Here is an 18,494-nt window from a genome sequence, read left to right as displayed (position 1 = left end):
AACCTTATACTTTGTTGACCGGTGTTCCCCCAGGGGACTGTACTTATACTTGGTCCCCCTCCCCTCTCTTGTTCCTATACTCTAAGGTCAAAATAGCCGATGTACAGTACAAGCATATGACGCGTTGTGAGCTTTTAGATCGGCTATTTTCACAGAATATTTAAATATGTGCCCAGAATAGGGGCTGATAAATGATGTCACAGAAATAAATGCATCATAATCCGTTCTTTGTTTTCCCCATTAAAACAACTTTATTAAGTTCAGTTCATCTCCTGATATTTAAACTAGTAATAGGAATCCATGATGCGCCTCATGCTCATGAACCTCATGCTGCTGCCCATGCCCATGTTCTGGAAGTTCCTGTACTCGCCGGGCCTCATGTACATCTGCCTGCCTCTGTATTGGGCCTGCTCGTACATCAGCCAGTGGCCGTCCATCACGTTGCAGGACATGCAGTTGTTCATCTGGTAACGGTCCATGATGTTGTCACAGTCGTCCATCATCTCGTGCATCTGTCCGCCGAAGTTCTCCCTCTCGTAGATCCTCATCCTGTAGTTGCCCCTGTGCATGGGGATCATACGGCAGGACTTGATGTGGTCCCTCATGCCCATCATGCTCATGTGGTCGGCGTACTCGCCCCTCCTCATGAAGTACTGGTTGCCCATGTAGTTGTTGCGGTCGTACACCATGAAGCAACCCCTCTCCACCCTGCAGGAGTGGCACCTGTTCATGTAGGAGGACATGTCAGAGCAGTCGTTCATGCACTCATAGGAGCGGCCCTGGAAGTTCTTCTCCTCGTAGAAGATGATCTTGCTCATCATGTTGCCAGAAGAAGTCATCTTTGTGTGAGAGTTGTTTCAGCTGCTGTTGCTGCTGCTGCTACTGTTGCTGTGGCTGTGGGTGAACTGAATTCCTAACTGGCCGAAGCCTTCTTTTTATACAGTACCTGGCCAGCAGAGGCTGCTTTGTGTCCCATGGAGCTCCCCGACACAGCAACATTCCATAGAAGAGCATAGAGCTGAGGTTGTTCAGTGTTTCCACCTCTAAAAACCTTGGAAAGGGTGTTTCTCTGACGGCACAAAGCCTGTACCATTACGACTATACACAGAAGAGACTGAAAGGGTTAACAATAACTAGGGGGTCAGCTATGACTGGTAACGTCAAAGGATCTATGTACCGTGGGCCTATACAATGACTGTGTTATTGTAGAAACGCATATTGTATTCCATAGGACCACAATGGAAACGGGTCCCCTGGAAGTTTTTGTGTTATCCTTTTAGCCCAAATGTCTGTTTCTCGTGCTTTTTACATTTCTGTCTAATAAAGTGTTCAATCGATCAATTGCACTGTAGATTGCAATTATTAGGGTAACAAAATGTTTAATGAATGATTTCTATCCACCATTGATCACAATGTACTTATCAGTAGATTTGCTTTGCAGTGGCTCATATTTGACTAATTGTAGTTGTTTTTGTGTCAATGGGTGACTCTTTATACCCCTATAACTTTGGGGGCGCCCAGAGTTAAATTTGGGGTGTTTTCTTTGTATGCTTCTCCTTGGCATCATTATACGATGTACTGTAGACATGACACTTCCTTTCATTGTTATACAATAATTATACAGGTGATACAATTATCTTCTGATGAATCCCCAACAACCTTAAAAAACTGATCTTGTTTTACTAAACTGTCTAGTTGGCAGTAATCTATGTCAAGTCAATTGAACTCTGTTTGCCAAGATCACTTGCATTCAGTTTATTTATCCAACAATGTCAAGTCCGTTGCTAAGATCCTAGCTATCTCATATGATCCCAACCTGAACTGTGAAAAACAATTTGGTAAACTTGCTTAGACACATTTTTTTCATCACCTCAGGAATGTATCCAGTATTAGATAGATATGGAGTTTTAAAGACAATGAACTCATCATACTTTTACGCCTTGACTATTATAATTTATTGCAATGGCGTTGTCTTAACACTCAATAGTCTCCAAATTTTACTGAACATACTCTGTATCACCCTGCCTAGTACTTTTTAGTACTACTTATGCTCTTCGCCCCCTATGGGGCATTAGGGATCGATAATGTTTCTCTCACAATCTTTGGCAACCAGTTGTGTTTTTCCAACAAGAGACCCATCTCCACTAACTCAGCCTCTACAGTTCTGCGCCAGGTGATCTTAGGTCGGCCTTGTTTCCTTCTCCCCGGTGGTGTCCATCTGGGGGCCACTTTGGGTGTGTTCCTATTAGGTGTCCAGACCATTATTGATGACGGTGTAACATTTCTGTGACTACGTCTTCATGCGAGTACCTTGTTTGATATTTTATTGGGCAGATCCTCCTCATGCAGCCATTTTGGAAAGAGATGATTTTATGTCACACTTCTTCCGCCATTCCGAGAAATGAAACTCACAACCATTGGCCAAAGGGTGACGCTATTGGAAAAAACTAATTTGAACAGGCATATCTCATGAACTGTTACACTTACAGTTAAATTATATCTCCTGGGATTTTTGAGCAATCTGGACGAAACTTTCTACACATGGACTTTATACCAATATATACAAACCATGTTGGTTAAAAGCTTGTACATCAAATAATGAATCCTTCAGAGACCAATGCATTTAGCAATTTTTTGAAAATTATTCTCCTGCCCCCAACTACATGACAAAACTTTGCAGTATGGTAGAGGGTCATGCCAAAAAGTGCTGAAACATACCTCACTCCAATGGACCTTACGTTAAGCGCCACCCCGCTCGCGCACCTTCCCTGCCCCACCCCCGATACTGTTGCTATGTAGGACAAGCATGTCCTACTACCTGCTACTCCACTGAGGACCGTGTTATGTCGGCGTTTTTCTGAAGAGGAATAGAAGTATTCATATCAACAACATCCGTACTATAATAACGCCATGGTGAAACGTTGCTGTTGGGTGTCCTGCAACAGTGCTTCATAGGTACCCAGAATGTTTGGGGCATTTTCTTTTTTATTCCTTTTCCATTCGGGTGCGCACATGCACATGTCAATGTTTACAATATGGAGGTGGAGGAGGCAGTGGCGGTCACTCATTCACCCTCCCTGCTACTAAATCATACTATTAACGTCAACTTTTACTAAACAATGGTTAAATCAATTGTCTAATAAACAACAAACAAATTACCTTGGAGCAAATAGTGTGCTTTGTAACTTTCTCCACGTTCAGTTGCTTGTGTGGATGGCCACATAACTGCACCCACAGGCTCCAGTCACGGCTCCAGTCACGTCTATCCCCCTCCCACTGCGGTTCAGAAAAAAAGAACGCTGCTTACCCTTTTCTGCACATTGTATCCAAAAAGTGAAGGTCCGCTAATGGTCTAAACTAATTTGAATTTTGGAACGGCAAAGAAAATCCAAGTTTAAACGATTAAACGAGCGTTTATATCATGCTTCCATTTAAGTTGAAATGCTTTAGCACCTCCCCTGGTCGAATGTGTAATTCGATTTTCCAACTGACTCCAGTTCAGTCGACATGCACATGCACAAGCACAACTTCCTTGAAAAACATGGAAGCGGCAATTTAAATGCTTTGCCGTTCCTAAATTCAAATTAGTTTAGACCATTACTTCACTTTTTGGATACAATGTGCAGAAAAGGGTAAGCAGCGTTCTTTTTTTCTAAACCGCAGTGGGAGGGGGATATATACGTGACTGGAGCCTGTGGGTGAAGTTATGTGGCCGTCCACACAAGCAACTGAACGTGGAGAAAGTTACAAAGCACACCAATTGCTCCAAGGTAAGTTGTTTGTTGTTTATTAGACGATTGATTTAACCATTGTTTAGTAAAAGTTTACGTTAATAGTATGATTTAGTAGCAGGGAGGTTGAATGAGTGACCGCCACCGGCGCCTCCTCCACCTCCATATTGTAAATGTGACATGTGCATGTGCGCACCCACGGAAAAAGGAATAAAAAGAAAATGCCCCAAATGTTCTGGGTACAGCAACGTTTCACCATGGCGTTATTATAGTATGGATCTTGTTGATTTGAATTAGGGATGCCACTGATTATTTGATTTTTTGATTAATCTTGATTCGTGGGAGTCTCCAAAATTCCCTCTCTCTCACACACAAATGTTTTCGATGACGTCCCAGGCTGTGGAGCGATGCGATCAGTTTTGATATCAATAACCACCGTTATTTCTGACGAGCCGAAATCATTTCGGGTAAAAATGAGTAGGCCTATGAATCGGCCCTTAGGTAGCCTTGATCCAGCTCCTGAATCGCAAGCAATTTCCTTGCGCTTCAGGGTCTGGTGAGCCGGTTGAAAACATGATCAAAAGTACCGGTAAACAATGGCTGCCCCCACTGCGATTGTATCGATCTGGCTAATAAATCGCCCTATGACAAATAGTTTCTCTTTTAGAAACAAAATAATCAGAGAAATTGTATCGTGTTTATTTACATGCTAGTAGCGCTCGTTGACCATGTTTGTTTGGTTATCAACCGGGTTAGCCACATTGACAAAAATGTCATCTGCTTTGCTACTATTTTGATTGGGCCTTAGAAGCAGAATGTTGCTTCACTGTTTTTTTATATGCTATCGTAGGCACTCAAGCAGGTCAGCACTACAAGACTTGAGGGGGCGGTTTGGAACATATCTAGCCAGGCAGTCATATACTATGTGCCGCATTTTGAACAGACAGAGTTGTAGTCTGTCAGATTTCTTTGGCAAGCCAGAAAAAAGTGCTTTGCAGTAATCAAGCTGAGAGAAAACAAAGGTGTTGTGGATCAACGTTTTTGCAGCGACAGATTTCTAAGATGAAAGAAGGAGATCATGGTAACATGATTTCCAATGTGTGTATTAATATTCAATTCAGAATCAATACTAACCTCTGTAGTGTTACTTTCTACAGTCACGTTTCGCACTCATATTATTGATTCCCTCTCACTAGAACCAATTATGAGAAATTCTGTCTTATCCTCATTTAGCTTGAGAATTAAGTTCTCACTCATGTGGTTTTTGAAGTGTGATAAATGTTGTCACAGAAATAAATACATCATCATCCGTTCTTTGTTTTCCCCATTAAAACAACTTTATTAAGATCAGTTCATCTCCTGATATTTAAACTAGTAATAGGAATCCATGATGCGCCTCATGCTCATGAACCTCATGCTGCTGCTGTCCATGCCCATGTTCTGGAAGTTCCTGTACTCGCCGGGCCTCATGTACATCTGCCTGCCTCTGTATTGGGCCTGCTCGTACATCAGCCAGTGGCCGTCCATCACGTTGCAGGACATGCAGTTGTTCATCTGGTAACGGTCCATGATGTTGTCACAGTCGTCCATCATCTCGTGCATCTGTCCGCCGAAGTTCTCCCTCTCGTAGATCCTCATCCTGTAGTTGCCCCTGTGCATGGGGATCATACGGCAGGACTTGATGTGGTCCCTCATGCCCATCATGCTCATGTGGTCGGGGTACTCGCCCCTCCTCATGAAGTACTGGTTGCCCATGTAGTTGTTGCGGTCGTACACCATGAAGCAACCCCTCTCCACCCTGCAGGAGTGGCACCTGTTCATGTAGGAGGACATGTCAGAGCAGTCGTTCATGCACTCATAGGAGCGGCCCTGGAAGTTCTTCTCCTCGTAGAAGATGATCTTGCTCATGTTCATGCCGGAAGAAGTCATCTTTGTGTTAGTTGTTTCAGCTGCTGTTGCTGCTGCTACTGTTGCTGTGGCTGTGGGTGAACTGAATTCCTAACTGGCTGAAGCCATCCTTTTATACAGTACCTGACCAGCAGAGGCTGCGTTGTGTCCCAGCCCAGGCAGCTGCCCTGACACAGCAATAGAAGAGCATGGAGCTTAGCTGAGGTTGTTCAGTGTTTCCACCTCAAAAAACCTCGGAAAGGCCGTTTCTCTGACAGCACAAAGCCTGTACCATTACGACATACACAAAAAACAAAAGGCTGAAAGGGTTAACAATGACTAGTAACGTCAAAGGATCTATGTACAGTACTGTGGCCAACACAATGGCTGTGTCATTGTATACATTCATACAATGCTTTCACCACTGTTAAAATGTTAAGTAAAGTCTAATCTATACTTTATCAGGCAACTGTCTTTGATTGATTGAATAATTTATTAGTCAACTATTAGATCAGTCATTAGCATGTTGCAAATCCCCTATTATCAGATTTCTTGCTTAATAACTCATTTATCTTTAAAAAAAAATCCTTTATTCCTTTGCTTTTATATGAAATATTCGAGTCTTTTAAAATGTTAGGTGAGCTTATGAATTGTCTATTTTCACTGCGCAAAATGCTCTATAGAATACATGCTGACTTCTATAGAATCCATCGAACTTCATTCATCTATCTTCAACCGCTTATCCGTAGTCGGGTAGCGGGGCAACATCTCCACCAGAGAGTTACAGACTTCCCTCTCTAGAGCAACATAAGCAATTCCATTCTCTGGGATCCCAAGTCGGTCCCGGCAGATATTGGCGATATAAACCCTCCAACTCATCCTTGGTCCGCCCCGGGGTCTTCTTCCAGCGGGACATGCATCGAAGATCTCCATAGGGAGATGCTCGAGAGGCATCCTAACCAGATGCCCGAACCACCTTAGCTGGCTCCTTTCCAAGCAAAGAAGCAGTGAAGGCTCATACATAGTCTGGATTTTCGGTTGTGAGGTGACCACCGAACTACAACATGACGTCACAAGCCGTGGTGAAGAGCCACCGCCCAAGCCCGTCTATGTTTTTACTCACCACCGCTCGACGTTATTTCAGCTCCAGTGGTCAGCTCACCATCGGAGCGATGGTCACTAAAGTTCTCAAACTCTGCCCGATCGGTACCGACCCGACGCTATCGGGCCGAGCCGGGCCCAAATGTAATGCTAATTAGTCGGGGCCGGGCCAAGCCTCGGGCTCGGTGATTTTCCGTGATTTTGTTATTTTTTGTTTCTGTTTTTTAAAGAGTGTTGTTATTATAAAAACTCGTTAACCCAGCTGGCTGTGATGAATAAAACCAAATTATTAATCAACATCACCAAACGATCCATGGTGATATATAACTTAAACGCTACACGTAACAAGCAACTTCACTTCAGAGGAAACTAAGGGAGGGAGCTGCAGCAGCTATTCGTGTTTACTCACCAGATACCACCACCACTGTATGGAATCCATTAGAATGGTTGGAAATGGAATATTAATAGCCTATTCTAACGTGAGTTACATACAACATCGTTTATTTCCTTTGATAAGTCCTTTGATCTCCGTTCTCACTTTCACACTGAAACACGGGGCCGCCATTTGGTGGCGTTATTATACATTTTTTTGGCTTTTGTCGGGCTTCAGGCTTAACATTACGGTAATTTTTTGGGTTGGGTCGAGCCTCGGGCCGACACAGTTAGGGTAGGGCCGGGACATAATTTTTTGACCCGTTGAGACCTTTAGTGGTCACCTCACCACCGAAAATCCAGACTATGAATGAGCCTTTACTCTACTCTCTCACACGTGACTAAACTTCTCACCCTATCTCTAAGGGAGATGCCAGCTACCCATGTGAGAAAACTCATTTTATTCTTTCGGTTATGTCCCAGACTTCATGACCATAGGTGAGAGTAGGAACGAAGATTGCTCGGTAGAGAGCATTCACTTCTGGCTCAGCTCTCTTTTCGTCACAAAAGTGCAGTACAGCCTATATCAAAAGAGCATGCAAGAGAAAAGTACAGTCTCTGTGGCTGCAGAGAGAGCCTTGTGATGCTCTGTGGACCTGGAGGGACAAATAATGCCTCTTGGACACTGATCACTACTGGTCACGTCGCCTGGGGGAGAGGGTCTCTGGTGTCAGGCTTATGCCTTAATGGGATTTATAACTGGTTACAATGTCCTTGCTAATTATTAACACTAGACCTGTACGTGCCCGTCGCTAATGATATACGTTTTCATAGCACCCGTTTTAACTGTCAGCCAGTGTCCCACATGGAGATCTGTGTATGTGCTTGTGTGTGTGAAGACTGCAAACTGAAAAGTGTACTTGGCAATCAATTCGGCCCACTGGCAGAGCCTGATTAGTTGAGCCTCAATTGGCTGAGGCAGAGGCTGGAAATTGCACAGGTGAAAGGAGTTGACCTCATTAGGCCCACTGGCAGAGCCTGGCCCTGGTCCCCGTGGGACCTGTCTGAGGTTCTGAGGGCCCTCTCTGAGACCCCGTTCGAACCACTGGAGACAGTGGGTCTGAAAGCCTTGTCCCTGAAGGTCATCCTATTGGTGGCCCTCACGACGGCTAAACGAGTCAGTGATTTACAGGCTCTCTCTGTAAGCCCAGACTGCACAGTGTTTAACAGGGACAAGACTAGGGTTCGGTTAAACCTAACCCAGCTTTTGTCCCTAAGAACTCTAATGCCACCATTGTGCCAGTGGACCTGAGGTCCTTTCACCCTCCTCCTTTTGCATCAGCTGAGGATGAGAACAGGAAGCCAGCTGTTCGTGGCATGGGGCACAAACGTCAAAGGGAAGCCAGTGACGGTCAGGCTGTACCAATGGATTGTGGAAGCCATTCAATTGGCTTACTCCAGCAGAGGTGTTCTGCCACCTGTGGTTTTGAGGGCTCACTCCACCCGCAGTGTGGTGGTAGGGCTGGGCGATATGACGATATATATCGTATTTTCGATAGAAAATGTCTATCACGAAAAAAAAAGCTATATCGCTTATATCGCCGTTTCGCTTTACGGCAGTATTTTACGTCACAGCGCTTATATACGGCATGCCCAGCAGCCCACCGCGCGCACTGAAAACAGTGAGCCAACACCTTTCGGATGTCTTCTCTATTATATACTCTAAGGCCAACACGACCACAACACAAGCCGAGGTGGTGCTTGCACCTAAAAGAGGGAGATGATGATGATGGCTGACGAGATTCAGAGCGGTGTAAGGGGCACGTTCGGAAATACCACACCGGAGCGAACTCATCTATCAGTTTGCATTGCACAGTGCGCCTAGTGCGCTATTTCCGAACGCGCCCTAAAGTAACCGGTCATTCACTGTTATAAATGCAGGTTTCATGTTGGGTCAAATTGATAAATTGCGTGAGCCACGCATGTTTTACACAGTTGAACAATAAGCTTGTCCGTCGTCGGGTGCACTGCAAACTTCTTCCAAGACGAAGACGTTCCTCTTACCTGTGCAGTCCTCCTGCTGCGTCTGTCTTGTTTTATTGTTCCAAATAAATTATTCCATTTGAAAAGTCCTTAATTCAGCAACAGCTTACAACAACAACACAAGACGCTGACTTTGTTGTGATCATCAAAAAAAAAGGAAAAGAAAAAGCCCCACTCGTCCTAGACTCCCATATACAGTACGCACAGCTGTGGGCATGGAGAGTTGACGACAAGATCGCGTTCTCTCTCACTCTATCGCCTGTAGTCAATTAAACATCGTTAAGCTGCCCAACGTCTTTAACAAACTAAACTATAACTACAACAGAACATGTTGATTCCCTATACAGAGCTTAAATGAACTGAAACAACTGTAGTGACAAACTGTGACATGAGATATTTATTTTTTCCTTAAGCCAATTTAATGCAGACACAGGCCTGTACTTCTGTGTCTGAAGGCAACGTCTTATTTCTTTCTTTTTTCTTTTTAATTGTCATAATAATAATAATTATTAATAATACTAATAAAACTTTATTTGTATAGCACCTTTCATGACATGAAATGCAGCTCTCAAAGTGCTTTACAGAGCAATGGAGAAAAAAAGAAAAGCAAGGCAACGACATTAAAAAACAAGCAGTGATGCAATACAGTGAGGACATGAATAACAAAAAATAAAAGATCAATTAAAAGCAATGTTGTAGAAGTGGGTCTTGAGCTGTGCTTTAAAAATGTCTACAGAGGCTGAACAATTGAGTTCAGCCTCTAATTATTATTATATACATTTTATTTTGTAATATTTTTGTACTTGCTTTGGGCCTGTCTGTGCATGGGAAGGGCATCAGTATTATATTCATATAAGTAGACTGGATAATGTGAATTTAATTGTTTTTTGAGTGGTGCAACCATTATAGACAGCTATGTGTGTCCCTGTCCCTGTATCCGAGCACGAAATAGCATAACTATTGTCACCACCAAGTGTCACTGTTGTGCAGCCTAACACAGACAGAGGCCAGGGAGGAGAGCTTGTACAGTACAGTACAGTACAGTACAGTACAGTACAGTACAGTACAGTACAGCCCAAGTACAGTAAAGTACTCGACCTGAACAAAAATCAATTCTTTTAGATAAAAAAATAGGTATCGTAAAAAATATGCTATATCGTGAGTATATCGTTATCGTGATAAAATAAATTCTATATCGTGATATGAGATTTTGTCATATCGCCCAGCCCTATGTGGTGGCATCCTGGCTACAAGGGTATTTCGGTGCAGGATGTCTGTTTGGTGGCGAATTGGTCGTCGCCTTTGACCTTTGCAAGGTTATATAACCTGGTCGTTACTGAGCCCTCGGTGGCTCATGCAGTCCTTCAAGTTGCTGAGGAGCATGGGAATCACCCTCAGGCCCCCTAGTTCTTTTCCCTGAGGGCCGGGTTACTTACGGGGGTTAGGCCAGGATGGTCGAGTCAGAGCTTATATGGCAACCTAGGTTGTCAGTAGGGTGGGTCCCGAACCTCGGTGTGTGTGTGTGTGTGTGTGTGATGTATATCACGGCGTAGGGTCCAGAGCAGGGGGGCAGTCAGCCAGATATTTCGTGAAGCCTCATTTGAAATCGGTAGTTCATATAATGGCCTGTTGTGGCGCTGGACCGGACCCAAAAAGCCCCATAGCTCCATAGAGGCCCATGTATTTTGGCCCAACTTCACCTAGACTGTATTACCTTAATAAACATGGTCATGAATACTTTCTTCTTCCAGTCACTAGTTTAAAGTCTCATTTCTAATGTCATAATATTCTTTTTGGAAAATTATGGTCCCATTAATTAAAAAAATGACCATAAAGAAAAAAAAACATCGCGTATGTTCTGAGGGGCGTGGCTACCATTACAGTCTATGATCGGGATTCCCCTCCCACTCGAGTCAAAATAAAAACCAACGGAGAAGAAGGGGGGAAGTCCCGCCTCGTTGTCTGGGCAGCCAATGACCAGCTGGTATACAAAACGGAGCCAGCCAATGGCCAGCTGGTACCAAAGATGGCGACTTACATCAGGAATTAGCATATTATTACAGGCTTCATTTTACGTTCATGTTAGACCCGGGGAACGCTTTGTCCATATTTTTTACAGTCTATGGTCCAGAGGCCCAGTCAGTTTAGAGCTTGCCCAGTCTAACTTCGAACAGAGGTGGCGAAAAAACAACAAAAGATAGCCTACTTTGGGCAGCTTGTGTGCATGCAAATTTCTGTTAGTAGCCAACCACAGCATGCAAGCCACCTTTGTTTTCAATGATTAGCATGTCGGAAAATCCGTTCTCACCTATCGGCCGGAGATGCGCTCAGTAGTTAGTAGTAAGAGAAGTAGCCTACAACTCTATTGCCCTGGGTAAATACAGAATAGATATATTATATTTAAAATATCACTATATCCACAAATGGCTCAAAAAAGGAGAGGATGTTACACTATTCATTATACATGTCTTAAATTGACATTGAGCTTTTTTCTTAAATAAACATTTGACCTCTTATTTAAGTTATTTTATACAATTTTGGAACCGAAATAGGGAACGGTTAAGAACCGGAATCGATAAGCAGAACCGGAATCGGTACCGGACTCACAAAAATCCTAACGATACCGATCCCTAGTTGTCAGCCTCAGTGGCATGTTGATAGTCCTCTGGGGGCATGGCCTAGGATTTGGTCTCTTGTGATAACGAAGGGATGGATACTCCTAATGTGTAATTATAAGCACTAGCCCTTACCCGTTGTGAGATATTTCTCCCCCCCCCCCCCTTGTGGCCGTGGGGGGTACTGCGCCCGGGTGCATTGGTAATTGACTAATCAATTCATTAATAATCATTAATGTGTCAAATCGAAAAAAGGGCTTCGTTACGCCCTCCATATTCATATGGTCAATGCCTGTGTGGGAGTGATTGGTGCAGGCAGTAAGGAGTTACGGCAGTGTTTCTGACACACACAGACACACACTCAGACATTGTTAGAATTATAGTATGATGATGATGATAATGTTCCTTAAAATAACTGGAGGTTATGCAATAACCGTGGTTGTTTAAGCAACATTTGTGAGTAATTACACCAGTTGCCCTTCTCGCTTGTGATATAGCAGAAGAAAAACTGAATGGCGCGTACAGGTGTGGCCACGCTATATACCCAGATGCATGGTGCATGCCACGTCATCACGCACAAAGCCATGAATAGGTCTTGTGAGTGTATGAAAGGTGTTTTCTGTCTTGAGCAGCATCAGAGATGCCTCTCCTAATGCGTAATTACTCTCAAATGTTGCTTAAATAACCACGGTTATTGCATAACCTCCAGTTTTTTTTTTAATTATGCTATTGTAAGGCACTTCGAGCAGGTCAGCACTAGCTGACCTGCGGTTTGGAACCTATCTAGCCAGGCAGTCATATAGCTAGGAAGGTGCCAGATTTTAAAATCGATCCTATAAACAACCAGCCAGGAGCTAAAACCGGAGTAATATCTTAGTTTTTATTTTTCTTTAAATTTTTATCCCACGATTTTGTAACCCAGTTTTCTTTTCACCCAGTGCCAATTGTCTAATGTAATCCTGGGCGCTACACTTCCTCTGCCAACCTGGGGGGGGCAGCAGACTGACCTCATGCCTCCTCCTATGCATGAGGAGTCCAAGCTGCTTTAATAATATCTTAGTTTTAGTTAAAAAAGTATAAGCGTGCATTGCAGTAATCAAGCCGAGAGAAAACAAAGGCGCGGATCAACGTTTTTGCGTCCAATGACAGATTTCTAAGATGAAAGAAGGAGCTCATGGTAACATTTCCAATGTGTGTATAAAATACAATTCAGTATCAATACTAACCCCTGTAGTGTTACTTTCTACAGTGAGGTTTCTGACTCTACATATCATTGATTCTCTCACTAGAACCAATTATGAGACCTCTATCTTATCCTCATTTAGCTTGAGAATTAAGTTCTCACTCATTAGTTTTTTGAAGTGTGATAAATGTTGTCACAGAAATAAATGCATCATAATCCGTTCTTTTTTTAAAACAATTAAAACAATTTTATTAAGGTCAGTTCATCTCCTGATATTTAAACTAGTAGCAGGAATCCATGATGCGCCTCATGCTCATGAACCTCATGCCGCTGTCCATGCCCATGTTCTGGAAGTTCCTGTACTCGCCGGGCCTCATGTACATCTGCCTGCCTCTGTAGTGGGCCTGCTCGTACATCAGCCAGTGGCCGTCCATCACGTTGCAGGACATGCAGTTGTTCATCTGGTAACGGTCCATGATGTTGTCACAGTCGTCCATCATCTCGTGCATCTGTCCGCCGAAGTTCTCCCTCTCGTAGATCTTCATCCTGTAGTTGCCCCTGTGCATGGGGATCATACGGCAGGACTTGATGTGGTCCCTCATGCCCATCATGCTCATGTAGTCGGCGTACTCGCCCCTCCTCATGAAGTACTGGTTGCCCATGTAGTTGTTGCGGTCGTACACCATGAAGCAACCCCTCTCCACCCTGCAGGAGTGGCACCTGTTCAGGTAGGAGGACATGTCAGCGCAGTCGTTCATGCACTCATAGGAGCGGCCCTGGAAGTTCTTGTCCTCGTAGAAGATGATCTTGTTCATCATGTTCATGCCGGAAGTCATCTTTGTGTGAGAGTTGTTTCAGCTGCTGCTGCTACTGTTGCTGTGGCTGTGGGTGAACTGAATTCCTAACTGGCTGAAGCCATCCTTTTATACAGTACCTGACCAGAAGAGGCTGCGTTGTGTCCCAGCCCAGGCAGCTGCCCTGACACAGCAATAGAAGAGCATGGAGCTCAGCTGAGGTTGTTCAGTGTTTCCACCTAAAAAAAACCTCGGAAAGGCCGTTTCTCTGACAGCACAAAGCCTGTACCATTACGACATACACAAAACAAAAGGCTGAAAGGGTTAACAATGACTAGTAACATCAAAGGATCTATGTACAGTACTGTGGCCTACACAATGGCTGTGTCATTGTAGACAATGTCTACAATGACAGACATTCATACAAAGCTTTCTGTTCTGTCACCCCTATGCACCCTGCACAGACTGGCAGGTAACTCCTCCTTGAATAATCACACTGTATGAAGTCTTCACTTTTAATGTTTAATGTAACATCCAAAGGTAGGGTAAAAACTGTAAAGAACATTAATTACAATGAGTCAAATGCACTTCAATACAATAAACACAATGTAAATTATGTAGAACCTAAATAATATACTATTGCATACAATATAGGTTATGTATCCATACAGGTAAGCATGCATGTAAAGTATTATGCTGGTTGGAGCTGTGTTCCTAACTTCCTCATTATACAAAACATACAAACTGGAGATCAGCGGATGAGCCTGTGTGTGCATAATTAAAATCTGCCCGTTATCCAACCGCAATTAATTAATTAATCCAATTTATTAATCCGCACCACCCGCAATCCGCTGCACAGGGAAGTGCCCAGCATATACAGTATAGCCATTAGCCAATCTACAAGCTCGCTGCGACGCGTTGTGAGCTTGTAGATTGGCTATTTATACATACTTGTACAAAGAATGTCACTCATCACTCTCTCGACAGTTCACCAATGTTTTGTAGTGGTTGTATATATCCATTTCCATGGTAACACGCACACCACGTTCTTTGCAATGTATTTTCATACAGCATATCCAGCGGTCTTAATCACTCCCAGTCCCACGCCAAACGTATATTCCTCCCTTCTGTTTTACTTAGTTTTAAGTTTCTCTCAGTCTCACTATCTGCCTGTTAGCAACTTTAGCGTACCTGCCTGTAGGCTGTAGGAGACCACTGTGTTGTTGTTGTTGTGCAACAGGACCCAACCGAAGAGTGCAACATGGAAAATACTACTAACGCACGCACGCCGAGATTTTGTGCGTTTTAAAAGCTATAATAAGCATATAGATAGATGCCATTAATTTATTTCCCGCATTATTTCACCTGCAGTTTATCCAATATTCATTTATAATATATTGAATTGACCCAAATCCACCCTAAACTGCGGTTCACCCGCAGCAACCGCAGCTAAATCCACCACCCGCTGGTCTCTAATACAAACAGTAATTTAATGTTAGAAAATGCAATGTACATTCTGCACACAAAATACACGACATCTAAGAACAATCAAACAAAACATAACAGAAATGCCTCCAAAAGGCCAAATAGGTCAAACTAGAAAAAGTGAAAAAGTGCTCGCATGGGCACAGGTCTCCACCAGGAGTGTGTGTGTGTGTGTGTGTGTGTGTGTGTGTGTGTGTGTGTGTGTGTGTGTGTGTGTGTGTGTGTGTGTGTGTGTGTGTGTGTGTGTGTGTGTGTGTGTGTGTGTGTGTGTGTGTGTGTGTGTGTGTGTGTGTGTGTGTGTGTGTGTGTGTGTGTGTGTGTTAGAGTTCTCATCGGGCCTGGCCCTAAAAAATACCATAATGTTAGGCCCGAAGCCCTATAAAGCCTGACAAAGAAAAAAAAAAACGCCACTTTAATGCATGGCCAGCGCTGCAGCATGCGCCGTCAGTGGTTCACTGACGGCGCATGCTGCTGCGCTGGCCATGCAATAAAGTGGCGTTTTTTTTGAGAACGGAGTTCAATGGACTTATCGCCGAAATAAAGGATTTATGTAGTTCACTGTTAATGTACCATTTCCATATCATTCTAATGGATTCCATTTCCAGTGGTGGTGACTGGTGAGTCGCTCCCCGTTTCCTCTGAAGTGAAGCTATGTCCAAGACCCCAAGTATCAAACATAGCCTACAAAGTTTACAAACCATCCACGCACCGCTCATGGCGTGTCTCAACAGCTTAGAGATATGTTATTTTAAATCGGGCACATATAACAAGGAGCGCCACTGCCGCACTGAGGGACGGCGGTTATAATACTAATCATTTTGTAAATCAAATAGCCTGTAGCCTGCAGTGGACTGTAACATTGCGTGGTCAGATCATACATACACTACAGAATTATATGGATCGGTTGGTGACTATATGACGTTGATTAGGCCTAATGATTAGCTTATTCATCGCAGCCAGCTGGGTTTAACGAGATGGCTCAGTGCCTCAGTGCAACTGTTTTTGTCATGTTGCAGGCTATCGTGTGATAATCCGATTGATTTATAAAACATTTAGCATTATGAACTGAAGCTCATTTGGTGCGCCGCAAAACAGAGGCCAGCCAGCGGTATAAACATTAAACAACCACCCCACCGTTCACTTCTCTCTGCCTGCAGTCAGTAATCCATTCCAAGCCCCCCGCCTCCACTCCTCCGTCTTCCTTAAGTGAATCGCCATAGCGCAGCCCTCTTCTTAATAAATACTTGTAGGCTATATAGCCTACACATTACACAATTAACAGAATTGCTATTTTTATTATAATATTTTTGAAAAAAGAAGAAAAATTAAAAATCACGGAAAATCACAGAGCCTGAGGCCCGGCCCTGGCCCGACTAATTAGCATACTTTTTGGGCCCGGCCCGGCCCTAAAATGTCGGGCCGGGCCGGGTCGGGTTCGGGCAGAAAATGAGAACTCTGGTGTGTGTGTGTGTGTGTGTGTGTGTGTGTGCGATGCGATGCGATGCGGCCTGTTGTAGCGCCACCATGACGCTGATTTGAAAACTGTCAAGTGGCATTTCTTCCTCAACCTAGTGGGAATATGCATGCACAGTTTCACCGCAATTGGACGCTGCATTGAGGAGTTGTGGCGATTTGTACAAAACGGGTACAAAGCGGGCTACTCCTGAAAACTTTAGAAGCCAATCAGGATGGATTTTGAGAAATCAAACAAACCCGTCTTGATCACATGAGAGCATGTGTACCGATTTGCGTGACATTTGGATAAATTATATTAGAAAATGTGTTTTACATACAGTATGTCGGCCTCCTGGTGGTGCTATAAAGAGAGCAGAAATTCCAGGCAAAGGTTTTTCCTTGGCCTCTAGGGAGTGTGCATACAAAGTTTTACACAGATCCGTGCAGTTATAGGTAAAACACTAATTGGCCAGTTATAGCGCCACCATGAGGCTGAGTTGAAAATGTTCTAGTTGCATTTCGGCCTAGTGGGAATGTGCATTCACAATTTCACGAAAATCATGTGTTCATGATTTGCGGGCATTTTGTTTGAAACCGTGCACTCCTGCGAACTTTGGTAGCCAATCTTAGCCAATCAGAATGGAGTGTGAAAAATCTGAAAGACCCGTTTTGTTGAATGGCTCTAGAGACTGTACCAATTTGCCTGATGTTTTGACAAAATCTATAGGTGTACTGTCCAAAAAAATGTTTTGCACAAAGCGGCCTCCTGGTGGTGCTATAAGAGGCCAATGTGAAAACCTTGGGGCAGAGGTTCAGCTGTGGCATTCAGGGAGTGTGTGTGCAGATGGCTGCGATCAAGTCAACGGTGCCGGAGATTAAGCTGTCCACAGACGGACGTACACACACACACACACACGGACGGACGGACGGACAGAGTACAAAACATACTCTCTGGCCATGCCTTCGGCCTGGTGGAGACAACAAACACTTTAGGAGAGAGGAGAAATGCACTGTCTGCTGCTTTCCAACTGAGAACTGACTCATTGACTAATTGAACTGATTAACACTAGCAGGCTTCAACCTGCTCAACACACCTGTATGCCCTCAACTAATTAACTAGATTAGTCTACACAGTTATATTAGGGATCATGGATTCCAGCATGGATGCATTTACACAATTGTTTACAACCAGTTTAGTGAATCAGCCTAATGAAATCATCCTACTTTTCACACCTTGACTATTGTTGCAATGATGTTGTCTTAATACTCAATAGTCTCCAAATTGTACTGAAATTATTCTGCATCACCCTACCTAAGGAGTAGGCTTTATACATTGTTTTTAATCACTTCAAACTTTACTTTATTGATAGACTTATTTGATTGCCTTAATGTTTTTATTCTCACTGTGCTTTATGTCATTGTGTTTTTTTTGTTGCAAATTTTATTAGATTTTTTCTTCTGTAAGGCCCTTTTTTTTATATTATTATTATTATTATTATTAGAGCAGTTTTAATGAACCACTTAAACCCTATATAGTTTGTTGACCAGTGTTCCCCCAGGGGCTTGTACTTGGTCCCCTCCCATTTCTCTCTACACAAATAGTTTTCGGTCAAAATAGCCGATTTACAGCTTGCGATATGTTGTGAGCTTTTAGATTGGCTATTTTCACAGAATTTGCCTATGACATGCCCAGAATAGGGGTGCTAGGGGTCATGTGTTTCTTGAAGTGTGATAAATGTTGTCAGAGAAATAAATGCATCATAATCCGTTCTTTGTTTTCCCCATTAAAACACATTTATTAAGGTCAGTTCATCTCCTGATTTTTAAA

General features: G+C 43.4%; 3 protein-coding genes across 3 annotated transcripts; all 3 read right to left on the bottom strand.

The window, feature by feature from the left end:
• Positions 1-284: 284 nt before the first annotated feature.
• LOC310863881 (gamma-crystallin M2-like) lies at positions 285-839 on the bottom strand (the record flags this gene model as incomplete). Its single annotated transcript, XM_083772396.1, has 1 exon — positions 285-839. The coding sequence occupies one exon, from the start codon at positions 837-839 to the stop codon at positions 285-287; it is 555 nt and encodes a 184-aa protein (XP_083628522.1).
• Positions 840-5,102: 4,263 nt separating this feature from the next.
• Positions 5,103-5,660, bottom strand: LOC310864976 (gamma-crystallin M2-like; the record flags this gene model as incomplete). Its single annotated transcript, XM_083773889.1, has 1 exon — positions 5,103-5,660. One exon carries the CDS (start codon positions 5,658-5,660, stop codon positions 5,103-5,105), a length of 558 nt encoding a protein of 185 aa, XP_083630015.1.
• Positions 5,661-13,213: 7,553 nt separating this feature from the next.
• LOC310864222 (gamma-crystallin M2-like) lies at positions 13,214-13,768 on the bottom strand (the record flags this gene model as incomplete). Its single annotated transcript, XM_083772823.1, has 1 exon — positions 13,214-13,768. The coding sequence occupies one exon, from the start codon at positions 13,766-13,768 to the stop codon at positions 13,214-13,216; it is 555 nt and encodes a 184-aa protein (XP_083628949.1).
• Positions 13,769-18,494: the final 4,726 nt, after the last annotated feature.

Source organism: Protomyctophum parallelum (genome assembly GCF_964188405.1).
Source record: "Protomyctophum parallelum genome assembly, chromosome: 9".
NCBI lineage: Eukaryota > Metazoa > Chordata > Actinopteri > Myctophiformes > Myctophidae > Protomyctophum > Protomyctophum parallelum.
This window is presented reverse-complemented; position numbering and strand designations above follow the sequence as displayed.